General features: G+C 48.8%; 1 protein-coding gene across 4 annotated transcripts in view; it reads right to left on the bottom strand.

The window, feature by feature from the left end:
* Positions 1 to 21209, bottom strand: part of MASP1 (MBL associated serine protease 1) — a 114082-nt gene that overhangs the window by 34892 nt on the left and 57981 nt on the right. For 3 of the 4 annotated variants that reach the window (XM_081190221.1, XM_081190218.1, XM_081190219.1), the window contains exons 9-10: positions 5142 to 5279; positions 912 to 986 (exon numbers count right to left, since the gene is read on the bottom strand). In XM_081190221.1, the coding sequence (XP_081046347.1) occupies positions 912 to 986; positions 5142 to 5279 (213 nt within the window). Of the gene's footprint in view, positions 1 to 911; positions 987 to 5141; positions 5280 to 17558; positions 20387 to 21209 lie in introns of those variants that run through there. The other variant, XM_081190220.1, reaches the window with a different exon arrangement.

Raw genomic sequence — 21209 nt, 5'->3', positions numbered from 1 at the left:
AATGCAAATGGAATAATCCGATTTCTCCCTCCCTCAACAAGCTCTCCCCAGCCAATCCTGCCTGGTTGAGCTCTTGCCATCCTAGCTTCTACTAGCCAGAATTAACACCAGCAACTGAGAAATCTGGGCAGATGCTCCTGGCTTAACCAGTGACAGGGGAGCTCATGGATGGCTCTAAACAGAGTTCATGTACCAGTGGCAGAACACATGCTTTGCACATGCAACCTGGTCCCAGGTCCAATTCTCCAGTTAAAAGGAACTTGGCCGGACACTGTTCTGCCCGGACACTGAGGTCCAGCGCCGAGGGCCTTCTGGAGGTTCCCTCGCTACGAGAAGCTAAGTTACAGGGAATACAGGGAACCAGGCAGAGGGCCTTCTCGGTAGTGGCACCAGCCCTGTGGAACGCCCTCCCCTCAGATGTCAAAGAGAAAAATAACTACCAAACTTTTGGAAGACATCTGAAGGCAGCCCTGTTTAGGGAAGCTTTTAATGTTTAATAGGTTATTGTATTTTAGTGTTCTGTTGGAAGCCACCCAGAGTGGCTGGGGAAATCCAGCCAGATGGGCGGGGTATAAATAAATTATTATTATTATTATTATTATTATTATTATTATTATTATTATTATTATTATTATTATTATTATTATTATTGCTGGCAGGGTTTCCCACCTAAAACCTGGAGAGGCGATGCTACTAGACAGGGCAGAACGTACCAATGGTCTGCCCTGGCGCGAATTAGCATCATATGCCATATTTGCACCAAAAGCAGACCCCTCTTGCACCCCACCAATTCTGATTTAGCCACACGAGGAGCTCTGCATAGTGTGAAAGGTTTGCATCTAAAACCAGAGGGTGAGAAGCTCAAAGAAGCCAGCTGGCATGAAGGTTGCATTTCAGTGCAATCTAGGTACCTGGTTGACAAGACGGCAGGTGCGTTCCCAGCTCCGCACTTCTCCATAGGCCCCTGGCATCACAGGTGTAGGTACCTGGGGAAGATCAAAACACAAGCTCTGGACAGGAATCATACCACTAGGTGGTGGTGTCGTAATGTCTTACCGGTTTTCTTCAGTCTATAAGGAGAATCAACTGGGATTCAGCAACCAACTGGGATTCAGAAGCATCGCTGCCTCCAACCGTGAATGCAGGGCAGACCCCTCATGGCTAGTAGACATCTGTGATGGACAGCAGAGCCAGACCAGAGTCTCCCCTGAAATTCCACCTGAATGCTGGAGCCTCTCTCTGATTGGCTACAAAGTCAGCTGGCCACAGAAGGGGGAGGAGCAGCACTTTGGGAGAGAGAATAAAAGGGGCCGCTTCTGAGGGAGAAGAGTTAGATAGGGCTAAGGGTCAGGTTGAGAGATAGGGCTGGATTTGAGAAGAGAGAGGGCTAAGGGTCAGGTTGAGAGATAGGGCTGGATTTGAGAAGAGATAGGGCTAAGGGTCAGGTTAAGAGAGGGCTGGATGTGAGAAGAGAGAGGGCTAAGGGTCAGGTTGAGAGATAGGGCTGGATTTGAGAAGAGAGAGCGCTAAGGGTCAGGTTGAGAGATAGGGCTGGATTTGAGAAGAGAGAGGGCTAAGGGTCAGGTTGAGAGATAGGGCTGGATTTGAGAAGAGAGAGGGCTAAGGGTCAGGTTAAGAGAGGGCTGGATGTGAGAAGAGAGAGGGCTAAGGGTCAGGTTGAGAGATAGGGCTGGATTTGAGAAGAGAGAGCGCTAAGGGTCAGGTTGAGAGATAGGGCTGGATTTGAGAAGAGAGAGGGCTAAGGGTCAGGTTGAGAGATAGGGCTGGATTTGAGAAGAGAGAGGGCTAAGGGTCAGGTTGAGAGATAGGGCTGGATTTGAGAAGAGAGAGGGCTAAGGGTCAGGTTGAGAGATAGGGCTGGATTTGAGAAGAGAGAGGGCTAAGGGTCAGGTTGGGAGATAGGGCTGGATTTGAGAAGAGAGAGCGCTAAGTGTCAGGTTGAGAGATAGGGCTGGATTTGAGAAGAGATAGGGCTAAGGGTCAGGTTGGGAGATAGGGCTGGATTTGAGAAGAGAGAGCGCTAAGGGTCAGGTTGAGAGATAGGGCTGGATTTGAGAAGAGATAGGGCTAAGGGTCAGGTTGAGAGATAGGGCTGGATTTGAGAAGAGAGAGGGCTAAGGGTCAGGTTGAGAGATAGGGCTGGATTTGAGAAGAGATAGGGCTAAGGGTCAGGTTGAGAGATAGGGCTGGATTTGAGAAGAGAGAGGGCTAAGGGTCAGGTTGAGAGATAGGGCTGGATTTGAGAAGAGAGAGCGCTAAGGGTCAGGTTGAGAGATAGGGCTGGATTTGAGAAGAGAGAGGGCTAAGGGTCAGGTTGAGAGATAGGGCTGGATTTGAGAAGAGAGAGGGCTAAGGGTCAGGTTGAGAGATAGGGCTGGATTTGAGAAGAGAGAGCGCTAAGGGTCAGGTTGAGAGATAGGGCTGGATTTGAGAAGAGAGAGGGCTAAGGGTCGAGTGCCTGATCACCTCATCTGTCTCCTGAGAAATCTCTATGTGGGACAAGAAGCTACAGTTACAACTGGATATGGAACAACTGATTGGTTCAAAATTGGGAAAGGAGTACGACAAGGCTGTATATTGTTCCCCTGCTTATTTAACTTATATGCAGAATTCATCATGCAAAAGGCTGGGCTGGATGAATCCCTAGCCAGAATTAAGATTGCTGGGGTCACGAAGAGTCGGACATGACTAAGCAACTAAACAACAACAAAGGGTTAAGAGATAGGGCTGGATTGAAGATGAGAGATAGGGAGCAAGATAGGATTTGACTAAGGGAGAACTGGTTGTGAGTTAAGTTAAACACCCACACTGAGGAGACTATCCAGAGCAAGAGGAAAAAGCCTCTCAGCTTGGATAGGGAGACCGGGTTGAGGGTCTGGGGAAGGTATACAGAGAGGAGTGTTCTGGGAGGGCTGAGTCTGAGCTGGGAGAGGCAGATCCTGTGGGAATTCAGGCTTCCTGGGTCTCATCCTAGCCAGGAGGGGGAGAGTTCTTTTAGGTACAGAAGAATCCCAAGCCAGTCACAAGGGGTGAGGAGATCCTCTGGGTCTGTTATGCCATTGGGAACCCCTCAGGAGTGGGATTGCTAAGAGAGCGGGTAACTGCGGAGAAGTGCCCCTCGCTCACGAACCAAGGTATTATTCGGTGAAGGAAGCTGTATGGTGTTTAAAGCGTTTAACTGTCATAACTCAGTGACAGAAACTGAAGTACAAAGACTGATTTTGAGTAAACTGTGTACAACTTGTACACAGCCCGCAAGCAGAGCATGATGGCTATTTGTCCGCAATAAGTTATCCAATATTTGCAGGTACAGTGCCCCTGTACATGGAGGGTCCTCTAGCTGTTGTGGCTCATAGCCATTGGCAAACAGAGGGTGGGGATTTAATAGCATGTTAAGTAAAGGTAAAAGTAAAGGGACCCCTGCCAGTACGGGCCAGTCGTGTCCGACTCTAGGGTTGCGTGCTCATCTCGCTCAAGAGGCCATGAGCCGGCGCCGTCCGAAGATACTTCCGGGTCACGTGGCCAGCGTGACGAAGCTGCAGCTGGGAAGCCAGCACCAGCGCAGCACACGGAAACGCCGTTTACCTTCCCGCTATAAAGCGGTACCTATTTATCTACTTGCACTTTGACATGCTTTCAAACTGCTAGGTGGGCAGGAGCTGGGACCGAACGACGGGAGCTCACCCCGCCTCGGGGATTCGAACTGCTGACCATACGATCGGCAAGTCCTAGGCACTGAGGTTTTACCCACAGCGCCACCCGCGTCCCATATGTTAAGTAGATATGTTCTATTCTGAGAGGAGCTCTAGGAGGGGGAATCCAGCAGCATTTTGGTGCAGTAGTTCACTTTGAACTGGCTTCTGTGGGCATGTACTGGTCAGCACCAGTGTCGTCACCGACACTCAAATCCCCAGTGCAATTTTCCAATTGTTTTCACAATGGTTCCGGTTCCACTGAGCAGCAAGCTAATCTCACATTCAGTTTGCTTATAAGTATGTGACTGCCCGGTGGAATTCAGGCCCTGGCTAAGAAACCACTGTAACCACCATTGAGAATTCTCCTCCTGTCTTCGGTCTTCGTGTGAGGAGAGGCAGGACATGCATTGCATTCTTAGGAAATCAAATTCCTTCCCCTTCAGGGCCATTCCAGCCTCCCCTTCTGACAGCAGTGCTGCAAAAGTATTGATTTTGTCTCCGTGCCTCTGCCTAGCAATATCCTGTGGCAGGCCTGTTGCCTGGGGCTGCTTCCTTGCACTCCTAAAACATCTCTTGTTGTCACGGAAGATAAGCCTACCAATGGCTACTAGTGGGGATGGCTGCACGCAAAGACTTCTTTTTCAAACAGAGGTTCACCCCAGTTTCCAGCCCATCTCTATTCCTCCCCTCCCTCAGCAGTCTTCTTCATCACTGGCTATAGACTTCGACCGCATTTGGAATATTTTGTAGCGTTCTGGTTGCCTCGCCTCACAAAGGAGATTACAGTGGTGCCCCGCAAGATGAATGCCTCGCAAGACGGAAAACTCGCTAGACGAAAGAGTTTTCCGTTTTGGAGGTGCTTCGCAAAACGAATTTCCTATGGGCTTGATTCGCAAGACGACAATGTCTTGCGAGTTCCTGCTGGTTTTTCCCCCTCCCCCCCTTTTTCTAAGCTGCTAAGCCGCTTATCAGCTGATCCGATCAGAAGATAAGCCGCTAAAAGCCGCTAATAGCGCTAATAGCGCTAATAGCGCTAATAGCGCTAATAGCGCTAATCCGCTAATCCTTCAATGGGCTTGCTTTGCAAGACGAAAAAACCGCTAGACGAAGAGAATCACAGAACGGATTCTTTTCGTCTTGCGAGGCACCACTATATAGGGTTGGGAAAAGGTTCAGAAGGGAGCAACCAAAACAATCAGGGGAATGGAATTTTAGAATCTTAGACTGAAATACTTTATTGTCCTAGCGGCCTTTAGAAGTCAACTCCTGAGCACAAGCTCCTGGGCCAACTACATTTCTTGACCTGGCCCATCTTACTAGCTCTTTGTGGTCTTCTGTGAATGCTGCTTATCCCTTGTCCAGTCGCTGCTGCCCACCCAGCATGCAAACCGGACACCCCCCCCACCGCAGGGCAGCCGCTCTCACCTGTGACGTTGGGGACCATCTCATAGTATGGATGCTGGCAGGAATACTGGATTGCCGACTGGTACGTGGTCAGGTTGTGTTGGGTGGAGAAGGTGACGAAGCCGTGGTCCAGCTCTCGTGGCGCCTTGCAGTCTGCAACTGGAAAGCCGAGCAGAGGGGAGGGTTTGGAAAAAAGCCTCTGAGAATTAATTTGGAGTCTTGTGGCTCTAAAGCGATTCTCTGTCCCCTTCAAAAAAGTCCAGCATCCATCTTTGTAATGCCAGCTGGTCAAGGAGGGAAATTGCAGCTACTAGCCAGACTGCAGACGGGCGCTGGTTATAGAGAGCAGACAATTTGCTTGCTACAATAGCAGAGCTCTACTGGCTGTGCCGATCTGTTTCCACTGGCGGAGGAAGGGGGGTGCGGCCTGCTCTGGGTGTCACCACACATGTGGGTGGCGTCCCCCGGATGCTTGCCACACTGGCGTGCTCTGGTCCATGGGGTCTCAAAGAGATGGACACGACTAAACGACTAAACAACAACAACAAAGACTAGCCCAGAGGTACAGCTCTGAATGCTGCTTGCTGGGAAGCATGAATGGGAAAAGGCGACTGCGCTGAAGCCCTGCTTGTAGGCTTCTCAGAGGCACCTTATTGACATGGGCCTGATCCAGTCCCAGGGCTCTCCTTCCTATGATCTGATGCTTAAGAGTGGGAGCTGTGACATAAGAAAACCCACACCAGGATGCAATGCAGTCCTCAGGCTTGCACTGGGACTGGGGGGGGGCAGGGGCATACGAAGTGGGGGGCTGAGGGGGCGGTCCACCCTGGGTGCCACTCTGGTGTGTGTGTGTGTGTGTGACAAGATGGCCCCTGCCTCCCCCCAGCTGTAGAGCAGCCGAGGGCACACACAGTCCTTATAGGCGCCGCTTGCACGGCATCCATACTGGCTGCCGATCTTGTGTGCCATCCATACGGGCATCCGTACAGGCTGCCTCTCGCACTGCGACCGTATGGGCTGCTGCGAGTGCGCAGTCCATATGGGATGCCACACATGAGGAGTCTGTATGGGATGCTGCTTGCGTGGCAGCCCATACAGAGTGTGCATGTACGGCATCTAGTACAGACTGCACATGTGCGGCAGCCCGTATGGTTGTTGTATGCGCGCACTCCATACGGTATGCCACACATGCGCACATCGTACGGGCCTGTCTTGCCCTGTGTGCTGGAGAGGGTTCCTCCACCACTGCGGGGAGGGCACCACTTATAAGATTGGATGTTCCTTGCAGCTTACTGGATAGCAGAAAAGCGATGGGCTGACTTTTCGCAGTCTGGAATGATTGCACTTTGCACAGATGATCGCACTTTGCATACTGCATTCTTGAGTGATAGTTTTATGACTGCTTCTGCGCCTTCGTGTAGAGCAAAGTCTGTTTGCGTAGAAGAAAGTCTGAACCTCCCCAGGCCCCGCTCCCCAGAGAGGCCGGTGCTGTGCTTTGAAAGAATTAAGCAAACTAGGGTTGCGCAATTTGTTCTTATTTAACACCGAAAGGTTTAATTCAATTGGTTTAACTTGCATCCTTGATTCCAGTTACGCAAGAGTATATGCTCTCTCTGTTTGAGTGTCGCTGTGCTTTTTCTTTTTTGCAGAAGTAAATAATTTGTTCTATATTGGTTGCGCAACATTTCCCCACCTTGTTTGCAGGATCCAGAATCATTGTCTGGGAACACAGCTGGCCTTGAAAGAGGGCTGACCCCCCCTATCAACTGTATGGGAAAACCCAACCGGAAGACCAATTGTATATCGAGGAGGCAGTGATTCAACCATGGTTATTATTTATACCCCGGCCATCTAGCTGGCTTTCTCCAGCCACTCTGGGCGGCTTCCAATGGAATATTAAAATACAATAGTCTATTAAACATTAAAAGCTTCCCTAAACAGGGCTGCCTTCAGATGTCTTCTAAAAGGTAGTTGTTTATTTCCTTGACATCTGATGGGAGGGTGTTCCACAGGGCAGGTGCCACTACTGAGAAGGCCCTCTGCCTGGTTCCCTGTAACTTGGCTTCTCACAGGGAGGGAACCGCCAGAAGGCCCTCGGCACTGGATCTCAGTGTCTGGGCAGAACAATGGAGGTGGAGACGTTCCTTCAGGTATACTGGGCTGAGGCCATTTAGGGCTTTATAGGTCAGGACCAACACTTTGAATTGTGCTCGGAAACGTACTGGGAGCCAGTGTAGGTCTTTCAAGACCAGTGTTATATGGTCTTGGCGGCTGCTCCCAGTCACCGGTCTAGTTGCTGCATTCTGGATTAGTTGTAGTTTCTGGGTCACCTTCAAAGGTAGCCCCACGTAGAGCGCATTGCAGTAGTCCAAGCAGGAGATAACAAGAGCATGCACCACTCTGGTGAGACAGTCTGCGGGCAGGGAGGGTCTCAGCCTGCGTACCAGATGGAGCTGATAGATAGCTGCCCTGGACACAGAATAGACCTGGAGAGCTGTGAGTCCAGAATGACTCCCAGGCTGCGCACCTGGTCCTTCAGGGGCACAAATATCCAATTCAGGACCAGGGAGTCCTCCACACCTGCCCACCTCCTGTCCCCCAAAAACAGTACTTCTGTCTTGTCAGGATTCAACCTCAATCTGTTAGCCGCCATCCATCCTCCAACCGCCTCCAGACACTCACGCAGGACCTTCACCGCCTTCACTGGTTCTGATTTGAAAGAGAGGTAGAGCTGGGTGTCATCATAAATCACTGTCCCCCTCTCCTGGCTGAGTCTCCAGCCCACTTGCCTCAGCACCAGAGCCCTGCCAGTCCCTGACAGACATTGGGTCCCTCTGGGGTCGTGGTGCCAAAGGCTGGGCCATACCTGGTGTTATGTACTGAAGTTCTCACCCTGGGCCAGCAGGGGGATACTGTAGATAGCTTTCACTCAGGTCCACATATGCAAATAAGGGACTGAAAGTGACGTTCAGTGATTGGATAGTTACAGAAAGTGGTTACTGTTGCGTTCTAGTGGAGCTTTATCTAAGCAGGCTGGCTGAACCCTTCAGTTCAGTACTGTTCTGGCCTGTGAATAAACAAGAGCTGTATCGTCTGATATGCTCACCCACAACTTAACACCTGGCACTAGCCCCAGGTGGCAGAGCAGCTGGAAGGAAAGAAGGCCTGGCCCCCGTGCCATTTGAATTCAGCATTTGCCGTCCCGAAAGCATCCAATTTGCTCTCAGTGGCGTCCTACCCTACGGAATTCAGGTCAACGAGGAAGAGAGAACTCTATGCAGCAAAAAGGTTTCCCTGAAGCTGAAAACTTTGAAAAGGAGGATTTTAATCACCTGGGAAGGAGGGGTGTGTGTGGAGAAGGAAGGTGCAAGGAACTCAGTAAACTCGTGAAACAGGAAATTTGCAAGGGAAGAGGTGAGATGGAAAGAACTATGTTAATTAATGGGAAACGAACGCCCACGGTAAGAAGCTTGGCCTATTTTTAGTTGGTTGGAGTTGCATATTTAAATCAGGCATTGGAGGAGACATTCATTGCAAGGGGGAATTTCTTCATAAGGGATGGAGAGAACAGGTGAGTTGACCCACTGATGGACCCATTTCTGGCTGAGCGGCTAATGCCTGCTAGCTGATGGGGGGGGGGGGAATGCTGGACCATATGCACATAGGAAGCTGTGTCATAATATTGGCCCACCTAGGGCAGTATCAGGGACGCGGGTGGCGCTGTGGGTTAAACCACAGAGCCTAGGACTTGCCGATCAGAAGGTTGGCGGTTCGAATCCCTGCGACGGGGTGAGCTCCCGTTGCTCTGTCCCTGCTCCTGCCAACCTAGCAGTTTGAAAGCACGTCAAAGTGCAAGTAGATAAATAGGTATCGCTCCAGCGGGAAGGTAAACAGTGTTTCTGTGCGCTGCTCTGGTTCGCCAGAAGCGGCTTAGTCCTGCTGGCCACATGACCCGGAAGCTGTACGCCGGCTCCCTCGGCCAGTAAAGCGAGATGAGCGCTGCAACCCCAGAGTTGTCCACGACTGGACCTAATGGTCAGGGGTCTCTTTACCTTTACCTAGGGCAGTATCATCTATTCTGGCTTGCAGCAGCTCTCCAGGGTTTCAGACTGGGCTCCTTTCTAGCCCGACCAGAAATGCAATGTTCAGGGACCTTCTGCATGCAAAGTGGATACTCTCCCACTGAACTATGCCCTTGGTCCACAGCGGGGTGGACTAGATGGTCCTTGGGTGTACCCTCCAACTCTGCAGTTCAGTTTTTCATTGGCTCACACAGAATTCTGGTTTCAGGGTGTGTTTAAAGCCCTTTGTGGCTTAGGGCCCTCATACTTACGGGACCGCCTCTCCTGGTCTGCCCCACAGAGGACCTTAAGGTCCATGAATAACCATAGTTTAGAGGTCCCGGGCCGTAAGGAAGTCACACTATTCTCCACCAGGGCCAGGGCCTTTTCAGTGGTGGCTCCAACCTGGTGGAATGCTCTGTCCCAGGAGACCAGGGCCCTGCAGGATTGAACCTCCTTCCGTCGGACCTGTAAGACAGAGCTATTCCGCCTGGCCTTTAATTTGAATTCCGCCTCATCTTTTATTTCCCTTCCCTTCTCTTCCCTCCCCCTCCCCTTTTATGAAGATTACCCACTCTGAGACCCCACAGCTAATTCTCCCCTGGTCTCCTCACTGGCCCAAGTAGGACCAGTTCAGCCAGCTAACCCTGGGGATTATCTAATTGATTTGTGATTTTTTGAATTTTATTGTTATTCATGTTTTTATACTGTATTTTATGCTGCTTTTATAATTAAGTGTTTTAAATTTGTTAGCTGCCCTGAGCCCGATTTTTGAACCGGGAAGGGCAGGGTATAAATAATTTATTATTATTATTATTATTATTATTATTATTATTATTATTATTATTATTATTATTATTATTATCTGCAGGCAACTATTGGTGACTGTCCTGGCCAAACCCTCTATAGGGTCCTGCACATGATACCATCTGGATCTCCTGCATAGCATAGTTGAAAAATAGAAGGGGAACGGACTCATTAAAATAAAATACAGAATTTATTCCAGCACCTATTTCCTCAGCTTATATTGATCTTTCTCATGCTTCTGAGAGGCTTCGAGTAAGCGCATTTGAGCTAGCGAGAAAGGAATTTGCTCTCTTTTCCCCCCCGTTAGCCAACTGTCTAATCTTGCCTTTCCCACCAACAAACACATTTTGGGAAGAACAAATAATGATTGGTGAATGGTAGAAACGATACCAAAGATTGAGGAAGGCCAGGCCAGGTTACAGATCACGTGGATTTCTCAAAGCAGAGAATGTCCATTGCACAAGAGAGATTGCCAGAGACAGGAAGAACTGTTTGCCTTTCGAAGATTTGGGTACCGGTGATTGGGAAGAAATGAGTGGGTGTAGGGAGATCTAGCTAAAATGTCCCCCCCTCCCCTCCCCTCCCCTCCTGAATTGCGCCATAGAGTTGATGACCTTTAGGCTGGAGAGACCTAGAGAACTTCCTGGAATGGGCTCATAAGCATCTCCCCCAAACTTCAGCAAAGAAAGATAAATTTGAACCATCCCATCATTAGGGAAGAAATTAATTCACCTAAGTGCAGAATTAGCCACATCTCCCAACACATGGGGAGAGTAGATCTATGCTGTTTGGTAGGATTTTATCTTATATACAACACATGCAGACACCCAGGACTCCCTCTCCATGGTACAATGTGAAATTTGGCTTTCCTATTTATAGAATCATAGAATTGTAGGGCTGGAAGGGACCCAAAGGCCATCTAGTCCAACCCCCTGAAATAATAATAATAATAATAATAATTTTTTATTTATACCCCGCCCTCCCCAGCCAAGGCCGGGCTCAGAGCGGCTTACAAGCAATAATAAAAACAAGATGAGTGATTACAACTTAAAAACAAAAATAAAATACAACATTAAAATAATGGAACATTAAAATATTAAAATGGAGCCTCATTGCAGGAGAAGGAAAAGAAAAAAGAAAAAGGGGGCGGAGGGAATCAAATTGGCTCCAATCCAAAGGCCAGGCGGAACAACTCTGTCTTACAGGCCCTGCGGAAAGAGATCAGATCCTGCAGGGCCCTGGTCTCATGAGACAGAGCGTTCCACCAAGTTGGGGCCAGTGCTGAAAAGGCCCTGGCTCTGGTTGAAGCCAATCTAACTTCCTTAGGGCCTGGGACCACTAGGGTGTTGTTATTTATGGACCTTGAGGCTCTCCGTGGGGCATACCAGGCGAGGCGGTCCCGTAGGTACGAGGGTCCTAGGCCGTGAAGGGCTTTAAAGGTCAAAAGCAGCACCTTAAATCTGACCCTGTACTCCACCGGGAGCCAGTGCAGCTTGAAAAGCACTGGATGAATATGCTCCCATGGCAGAGACCCTGTGAGGAGCCTCGCTGCAGCATTCTGTACCCGCTGGAGTTTCTGGGACAGCTTCAAGGGCAGCCCCGCGTAGAGCGAGTTACAGTAGTCAAGCCTGGAGATGACTGTTGCATGGATCACTGTGGCCAGGTCGGGGCGGGAAAGGTAAGGGACCAACTGCTTGGTGCGGCGAAGGTGGAAAAATGTCGCCTTGGCTGTTGCTGTGACTTGCGCCTCCATGGAAAGGGAGGCGTCAAGGATTACACCCAAACTCTTAACGGAAGGCAATGGCACTAATTGGGCCCCCGCAAGAGAAGGGAGTTGGTCCCTCATCCCCATGCTATCCCGACCTAGCCATAGGACCTCTGTCTTCGAAGGATTTAGTTTCAATCGGCTCCCACGAAACCATCCAGCCACAGCTTCCAAGCATCTGGTCAGTGTGTAAGGGGCCGAGTTGGTGTGGCCATCCATCAGTAGATAGAGCTGAGTGTCATCAGCATATTGATGACAGCCCAGCCCAAAGCTCCGGATAATCTGGGCAAGAGGGCGCATAAAGATGTTAAAAAGCATGTTAAAAATGCAGGAATCACAGGTAAAGAATCTTCTGACAGGTGGCCATCCATCCTCTGCTTAAAAGTCTGTAAGGAAGGAGAACTGTCCACCTCCCAAGGGAGTCTGTTCCACTTTCCAACAGCTCTTACACCAGAAAGCTATTCCTAATGTTCAGTCAGGGTTGTAAATACTGCGGAGAGAATAACTGGGTGCACTCTTCCCACCTTGGATCAAATCTATACTTCCAGGTGTCACAAGAAAGCTGCAGAGATAGTGCAGGATAGTGCGCACCCCGGAAATGATCTCTTTCAGTTTCTGCCTTCTGGAAGAAGGTAAGGTAAAAGGTAAAGGGACCCCTGACCATTAGGTCCAGTCATGGCCGACTCTGGGGTTGCGGCGCTCATCTTGCTTTATTGGCCAAGGGAGCCAGCGTACAACGTCTGGGTCATGTGGCCAGCATGACTAAGCCGCTTCTGGCGAACCAGAGCAGTGCACGGAAACGCCGTTTACCTTCATGCCACAGCAGTACCTATTTATCTACTTGCACTTGACGTGCTTTTGAACTGCTAGGTTGGCAGGAGCAGGGACCGAGCAACAGGAGCTCACCCCGTCACGGGGATTCGAACCACCGACCTTCTGATTGGCAAGTCCTAGGCTCTGTGGTTTAACCTACAGCGCCACCCGCGTCCCACAGGGTTATAAAGACTAGGACTAGCCGCCTGAGAAACAGTTTCTATCCAAATGTGATTTTGGTTTTAAATACAGTGTAAGGTAGTCTTTATGGGAGTGTATTGTGTTTAAAAATGGGGTATCAGAGTTTTTTAGGGGGCTAACCAGGTTGGGATAGCTGGGATAGCAGGCTTGTTGGTTTTTGAATGTCTGATGTAGATTTTTTCAATTTCGTTGTTCTGTATGGGACAATGACAATAAAGATTATCGTATCATATCGTAATCTCCTTTCTTGCAACTTGAAGCCATGGGTTCGAGTCCTACCCTCCAGAGCAGGAGAAAACAAGCTTGCTTCCATGTGACAGCCCTTCAGATATTTGAAGATGGCTATCAAATCACCTTGTACTCTACCAGCATAATGTGACATCTCTTCTCAATATGCTGCACTGCTTTTTTCTACCTCTATTATTTTCACTGTATCCATTTCGTTTGATTTACTTCAATAATTTTTTTTTTTAAAGGAAAGAAATTGAGCGTAAAACGGCAGCGGTGGGTGGCCATGGAAACAAGCAAAGGGACCAAAAATTCCCCCACGTACGTCCTGCGTGCTTATGAGACAGCTGAATTCCACCCCTTTTCTTGAGCAGAGATCCTGTCATTGAGTAATCCCAGTGTCTCTGCATTCCTCGACGCAAAGGGCTGCTCCCATCACACTCAGCCAAGGGAAACAGATGGGCTGCTATGTGCCATGGTGAAGGCTGGGGGCTGGGGCTGGGGAGGCAATGTTTTCCTCTCAGAGTTGTCCCCAGAGTATTCTCCCAGGGACAGATTTGCTTTGCCAACGTGGAGGCGACAGATTTTCACAACGGGCCAAGCAGATGGCCTGTGCTTCCTTCTCCTCCGCCACCACCCCCAGATGTCTGGTGGAAAATACGAAGGCTGAAATCATTTGGGAACCTTCCCCTGCGCTTGTTGAGGCACAAATGTGATGCTTTACTCATTTTGAGTGGAAGCTCACCTGGTGTTATGTACTGAGCTGAATCCTAGAACAATAGGATCCAGAATGCAGCGGTCTGATTGGTCCGCAGGAGCCACCCAATCCAGCTTCAGGTGGAAGTGAATCAGTGACCTGATTGGCCTGCAGGAGCAGCCCGGAAGTAGCCAATCACGCGGGGCCCATTGTGTAAATAATGTATATATAGCTAGACGTTTTGGGGAAAGTTTCATTCATTGCTACTATGAGCTGAATAAAGAGCATGAAATTCACACTCGACTCCGAGTGTGAATTTCACCTGGTGAAGGAGAAGAGCCTTGTGGAATGAGGGTAATCCAGGGTAAACAATGGTCTTCCAAATTTTGGTGGCATCCTCTGCGAGCCCAAAATTCACCCCTGACTCCCAGCTTCTGTTTTGCGTGTGCATCATAAAAAGGGACGTGGGTGGCGCTGTGGTCTAAACCGCTGAGCCTTTTGGGTTTGCCGATTGGAAGGTTGGCGGTTCGAATCCCTGCGACAGTGTGAGCTCCTGTTGCTCTGTCCCTGCTCCTGCCAACCTAGCAGTTCGAAAGCACACCAGTGCAAATAGATACCGTATTTTTTGCTCTATAAGACTCACTTTTCCCCTCCTAAAAAGTAAGGGGAAATGTGTGGGCGTCTTATGGAGCGAATGCAGGCTGCTCAGCTATCACAGAAGCCAGAACAGCAAGAGGGATTGCTGCTTTCACTGCGCAGCGATCCTGCTTGCTGTTCTGGCTTCTGAGATTCAGAATATTTTTTTTCTTGTTTTCCTCCTCCAAAAACTAGGCGTGTCTTGTGGTCTGGTGCGTCTTATAGAGTGAAAAAATATGGTAAATAGGTACTGCTGCAATGGGAAGGTAAACGGCATTTCCGTGCGCTCTGGTTTCCGTCACGGTGTCCTGTTGCGCCAGAAGCGGCTTAGTCCTGCTGGCCACATGACTCGGAATGCGGTCTGTGGACAAATGCCGCCTCCCCAGGCCTGAAAGCGAGATGAGCACCACAACCCCATAGTTGTCTTTGAATAGACTTAAATGTCCAGGGGTCCTTTACCTTTTACCTTTACCTTTACTACATCATAATTGTGACACTTTGCAGTGCCCCACTTAGCTCGGTGCCCAGTGTGGGGAAACTGGTCACCTAAATCTGCCTCTGGGTCAATTTGCCTATCTTAGCCCCACATCCTCTTCCCAGTGTGGCCAACCATATAGCTCTATGGAACTTCCTGCCGCAGGAGACAGCGGTGGCCTCTGACTAGGATAGCTTTCAAAGAGGATTAGACAACTTCACAGAGGAGAGGGCAATCAATGGTTTCCAACCCCAAAGGCTGTGTTCTGCCTTCACAGTTGGAGGCAGCAATAATATTAACCTAACTAGCCTATAGTATCCGAGATCCCCCTGGAACCTTAAAAAAAAATCAGTGTTGCACTGGCCAATTTGCAGTGCTCCTGTACAGAGGCTGATCTCAAGGACAAGTTACATACGCAGTTTTCGTTAGTGGATGAGCAATTTCACTTTTGAGTTCTTCAAGCATTCTCAGCTGAGTGGAAGATTTTTTGGTCAAAACTAAGGGATTTCTGCCCTGACACTGCTTCCAACTGCAGTATTCCAGCTATGTCCATACGCCAACCCTACACAGGATTTTGCCGTATGCAAAGACATGCAAAAAATCCTTTCAGCTTCTCTGCAATCTCCTTATTCTCTTTCAGCACACTTTAGATTCTCTTGCCATCCAACTGCCTCACCAGCTGGTCTCTTGTTACTGATGCATTTATCAGTCACTGGATCTTTCCACAAGGGCTGACATTGATGCCAAAATCCAGCATCACCTGAGCTCTGCAAGCAGTGGTGTCGCAACAGGGGGGCAGGCGGGGCGCCCCCGGTTCCATGTTTGCAGGGGTGACAAGAAGTCAACCTGCGGGGGCTCGTGGCGGCGCGAGCAGCCATCGCGCCGCCGCCGCCGCACGTGGAGGATCCTCCGTTTGTGGCTACAGCTGCAAGCAGAGGATCCCGGCACCGTCCGTATGGCGCTGGAGCGGCGCTGGCAGCAAACCGCTATACAGCGCATGTGCGGCATCACTACATACAGTGCATGCGTCATACATAGCAATGCCACACATGCGCCCTCCGTAGCGACGCCTGCCCCGGGTGTCACGACGCCTTCCTTTGCCCCTGTCTCCAAGTGCAGCTTTCTCCAGACTGAGTGTTTGAGGACCGAGACATTCACAGGGAAACCAAAATACTCATTTACAAAGCTATTGTACTACCAACTTTACTGTATGCTTGTGAAACATAGATCGCTTATAAACGCCATCTCCAACTCCTCAAAAGATTCCATCAACGATGTCTCTGAAAATTTTTACATATCACTTGGGAAGACAGGTGAACTAATGCCAGTGTCCTGGAAGAAGCAAAGATCACCAGAGTTGAAGCAATGATTCTTCAACATCAGCTTTGTTGGACTGGTCATGTTTTGCGGATGCCTGATGATCGACTTCCAAAGCAACTACTCTATTCCGAACTTAACAATGGAAAGCGTAATGCTGGTGGTCAACAAAAGAGGTTTAAAGACTCTCGAGGCAAATCTTAAAAAATGTAGTAAAAACACCGACAACTGGGATACACTGGCCTGCGAGTGCTCCAGTTGGAGAACACCTTTACCAAAGGTGTCATGGGCTTTGAAGACGCTCGAACTCAGGATGCAAGGGAGAAATGCGCTAAGAGGAAGGCACTATGACCAACTCCTGCCCGGAAACCTACGTCCCCACTGTGGAAGGATGTGTGGATCCAGAATTGGCCTCCACAGACACTTACAGACCAACTGTTAAAACTGTGTTTATGGAAGACAATCTTACTCGGCTACGCGTGATCGCCAAAGAAGAGGACGACTGATGCATTTAAAGAATTTTGTTCCTGTGCAGTTTTTAGGTTTTAGCAGTGTGTTCCTCAGTTTCTTTTCTTTTCTTTTAACTCTCTTTACTGTCTGCTTATATTTCTTTTCCCCATGTTTGTATTCCTTTTTGCTCTCCCAGTTTGGTCGAATGTTTCCATTTTCCTGAAGAAAGCCTTCTTGCCTCTAATGGCTTCTTTGATTCTACTCATTAATCAAACTGGCATCCTCTTGGCCCTCGTGGTACCTTTCTCAGTCTCCAGGAGATATCGAGCTGAATTTGTCCTATTTTGGCTTTAACCCCTCCCCCCCAGCATTTTGAAGAGATTTGACCCTCTCCAAGTGGTGTTGGGCAAGGGACACATATTGCCCCCGAGATAAATTCATGGGCATACCAGGCTCGTGAAATGAAAGTGGATCAAAGCCCTCTGTCACCTTGTGCAAAAGGCCACTAAGAAGGCCCACAACCCCTGGCTGGAAAATGCTTTGAAAAGTGCAGGGTGCATTTACTTTTGCTCATTATGTCTCATTTCCCAGAAAATGTTTAAAAATGCAGTTGTTAAAAAACCAGAAGCCTTTTTACTAGGGATAACAGGTGAAGAGCTACCAAGAGAAGACAAAAGACTCTTTATGTATGCAACAACAGCAGCGAGAATGCTACTAGCCCAGAGGTGGAAGGAAGGATGGAGTATGTGGAGATGGCGAAACTGACGAGGAAGATCCGAAACCAGGAAGATCAAGTATTTTCTAAAGACTGGAGCAAATTTGTAATTTATCTAAAAGACCACTGTAAACAGTTAAAATCACTGGCAGGGATGTAATGGCACTTGTAAGGTGGAATTTTGTGTGATAATTATAGATATTTAATAGATGGATAATGGTAAAAGATGCAGCAAACTTAATTTTAAACATGGAACCCATGGATGGAGGGAAGGAGGTCCAAAGCTTCAAAGGAACCTTGTAATTTAATGTTTGAAATGGTTATGTTAATATGTATAAAACTGTGAAAAAACCAATAAAAAATTAATTTTTTAAAAAAACTGTGGGTTGAACGAATGAGTAACAGGAAGATGCATGAGTGCTATGCATGCAAACCAAGATGAACTGCAAAGGCTCCCCACCAACAAAGCGGAACAAATGCAATATCTTCCAAGTGGTTCTTCCCATTTCCTAATCCTAATCCTCATGAAAACCCATCAACATTTTTAGTGCAAATTTCACCTGATTTACACATTTTTTCTGTGTGATTGTGCATCATAGACACCTTTTTTTTGTAAAACCAGTTTCTTCTAATACAATGCATTCTTGTATGTTATTTTAACAAATGTATGCATGCCGTGTCCTCTTTACCCTGGTATATGCATTTATGTCTACATTATTTGGCTGGAGACCTGCACTGCAAAATTAGGAGAAGCGTGAATTTTGAAGGATGGCCGTGTCAACGGCTCTTGCGTTGCTTCAGAAAGTGTGAATTAGGTAGGCTCACCTTTAAATGTGAACTGAACTGAGTTTATCCCCCATCCATAATTCAAAGTGCACCCCTCCAAATTGCACCCCTTCAAGCAGGCCTGGAGTGTTGCACACAATTGGCTCAACAACTTAAAGACATCACTGAACATTCACATTGCTTTGGGTCCTATGACTCAATACATACACAAGGGAGAGTCAATGTGATGCCCTCCAGATTCTATTGAACTTCAACTACCATCAGCCCCAGCCACCCCGACCAGCTGCCAAGGATGATGGGAGTTGTAGTTCAGCAACACCTAAAGGGTACCACACGGGCTGTGCCTGCTGAACAGCACAGAATCACAGAATTGCAGAGTTTGAGGGGACTGCAAAAGTCCTTTAGTCCAATCCCCTGCAATGCAGGAACCACAGCCAGTGTGTGAATCAGCCCAATGCCAGCAAATACCTTTGCTTGTGAACTGGCTCTTCCATTGCTATGGTTGCTAAGAGACCTAATATGCCTAACTTCTAGATGAGCAGAGTTACCTTGACTTAATCAAGGCATCTTGTCTAGGAATGGTAGCTATGCCACCTTACAATGTATGCTGATGTGTTCGACCTTCCGGAATTGGAGTGTGATTCGTGGCGAGAGGGTACGTTCCCTCTGAAATTTAATCTCCTTTTTTTATTTGGACGCTGGCCTCATGACAGTGGAGATCAATCTTGGCACTTTACTCCTTTTCCTTCATGCTTCTATGTGAGTTAGAGGAGCTGGATCATTACAGTGGGAGGCATCTGCTTGGGTCTCTAAGCTGGGGGAGTAATAATTGGACCTGCTCTTTATCTGTCGTTTTGTGTACACTGTTTGCTATGGCTGTCCGGGTGGATTTTTGCTGAATTGGCAAAGAAAACCCAGATGTATGGCAAGTAGGGAAGGTTTTCTTGTTTTGAAAAAATGCTTTAAAAATCCCCCCAAAGCACCCAAACTTAACAACTTGCCCCCCCCAAACCAGATATGCAGATAAAATTGTTGCCCGAGAAAAAGAAATCAGGGAGGTTCCACTTTCCCCAATGCTGCGTTTTCATGCTAGGAAAAGTTTCGCCTTCTGGATTTCTGCCTGTCAGGCACCGGAGCACCATGCAAAAGAAAAGCTGCCAGCCCTTCAGTCAGCATAATTTTGCATATTAGCAAAAAGTAAAATGAAACTAATTTTAAAAGCGGGCAGCGCACTTCATCAATACACAGAGCTTTGCAACGAAGAGCTTCTTAAGGGTGCCAGAGTTCCCTCGAAGATGGGTTGATTCTTAAACCGCTCTAGCAATTGCAGCTCTGGGAGGGGAATAAGAGGCCTCCTACCAATTCTCAGCACCCTTACCAAATTACACTTCCCAGGATTCTCTGGGGCAAATCGTGACTGTTTAATGTGGCATCACAGTGCTTTAAGTGCATAGGGCAGATGGGGCCATAGTCTAACTTCTGCATAAGCTTTGTGCAACCAAATCAAGACGACCGCTCAACAAACAGGACCTCTGGAGGACCCACTTTGGCTTCCATGAGTTGATCTGAAGGTGCACATGGTCAGCGCATGGAAGTCAGAGGCGGGGCCTGCCGCTACGATCCTAATTGCCCCATGCGTTTACCGATGCTTGCTGGATTTGAAGCATCTAAAGGGGTCTGCCGCTCACCCCAGACTTGCTTTTCAACCGGTTGAATTCAGAAACGATAGACATAACACCATGTTAAAAGAGAGAGACTTGGACCTTCCATCTCAGTGCTGGGGTAAAAATCAGGAAATGAGTTAACATTGAGCAAAGGGGGGGGGGGACAGCCCATCACCAAGAAAAGAAGCGTTAGCTCAGCCAGTCCTTGAAAAATATTTTTTTTTCATTCATGTGGATGCAGGCATGGAGTGTCCCAAAGCAGAGAACCAAACAGAGGCAAACAGCGCATGCATGCCCCACACCTGTGGAAGCCATCACTGGAGTTACTTCCCCCAATTATGGAGCGCATTTTTGTTTCACGCCGTGCATTGATGCCTATGTTCTGCTTTCTCTATCGCCAATCCCAGAGTCAAGAGCGTGTCCGAGCAGAAAGAGGATCCGAGGCATAATGAATGCAGAAACTGGGGAGCTGGAGCCTCCCCTGAAATTGTGAAAGGTGACTGGGGTGGTGGCAGAAGCGGCCCCCAGGTAAGGTCGTTGGACCACCTGCTCTCTGAATGGTGCCGTGCGCGAGACACCTTGGTCAGTCTGCCACGGGCTCCACCTCCTCTTTGATCTCCGTCCTGTTGTCTGTTGTTTCAGCTCCAGCAACTGTTCCGAAGGCAGAAGAGGAAGGGAGGGAGGAAAGTCCAGAGAAGGGGCCAGGAAGGGCAGGAAGTGGGGAAAAAGAAAGCAGGAATTAGTAGTCAGGCAGCGAGAGGGAGAGCATGCAGGAGGCAGCCAGTAACACCAGGAGCCATTCACAAAAGGATGCACAGCTTCAATTCCCCAAGCAAGGAGGGCAGGCACTAAGTTATTGATCACACTCAGTGTTGCCAAACGGTACCTGGGGGGAGGGGGTGGGTCTTGTGTGTTTGTTAGTCTGGAATCCTTAATCATTGGGCTGGGTGTTCATCAGTATGCGGATGATACCCAGCTCTACTTCTCTTTCAAAGCAGAACCAGTGAAGGCGGTGAAGGTCCTGTGTGAGTGTCTGGAGGCGTTTGAAGGATGGATGGCAGTTAACAGTTTGAGGTTGAATCCTGACAAGACAGAAGTACTGTTTTTGGGGGACAGGAGGTGGGCAGGTGTGGAGGACTCCTTTGTCCTGAATGGGGTAACTGTGCCCCTGAAGGACCAGGTGTGCAGCCTGGGAGTCATTTTAGACTCACAGCTGTCCATGGAGGCACAGGTCAAATCTGTGTCCAGGGCAGCTGTTTACCAGCTCCATCTGGTATGCAGGCTGAGACCCTATCTGCCTGCGGACTGTCTCGCCAGAGTGGGGCATGCTCTGGTTATCTCTCGCTTGGACTACTGCAATGTGCTCTACATGGGGCTACCTTTGAAGGTGATCCAGAAACTGCAATTAATCCAGAACGCAGCAGCTAGACTGGTGACTGGGAGCGGCCGCCGAGACCACATAACACCAGTCTTG

This window comes from Podarcis bocagei (genome assembly GCF_964188305.1).
Source record: "Podarcis bocagei genome assembly, chromosome: 4".
NCBI lineage: Eukaryota > Metazoa > Chordata > Lepidosauria > Squamata > Lacertidae > Podarcis > Podarcis bocagei.
The sequence above is the reverse complement of the archived record's forward strand: the minus strand, read 5'-3'. Positions and strand labels throughout refer to the sequence as shown.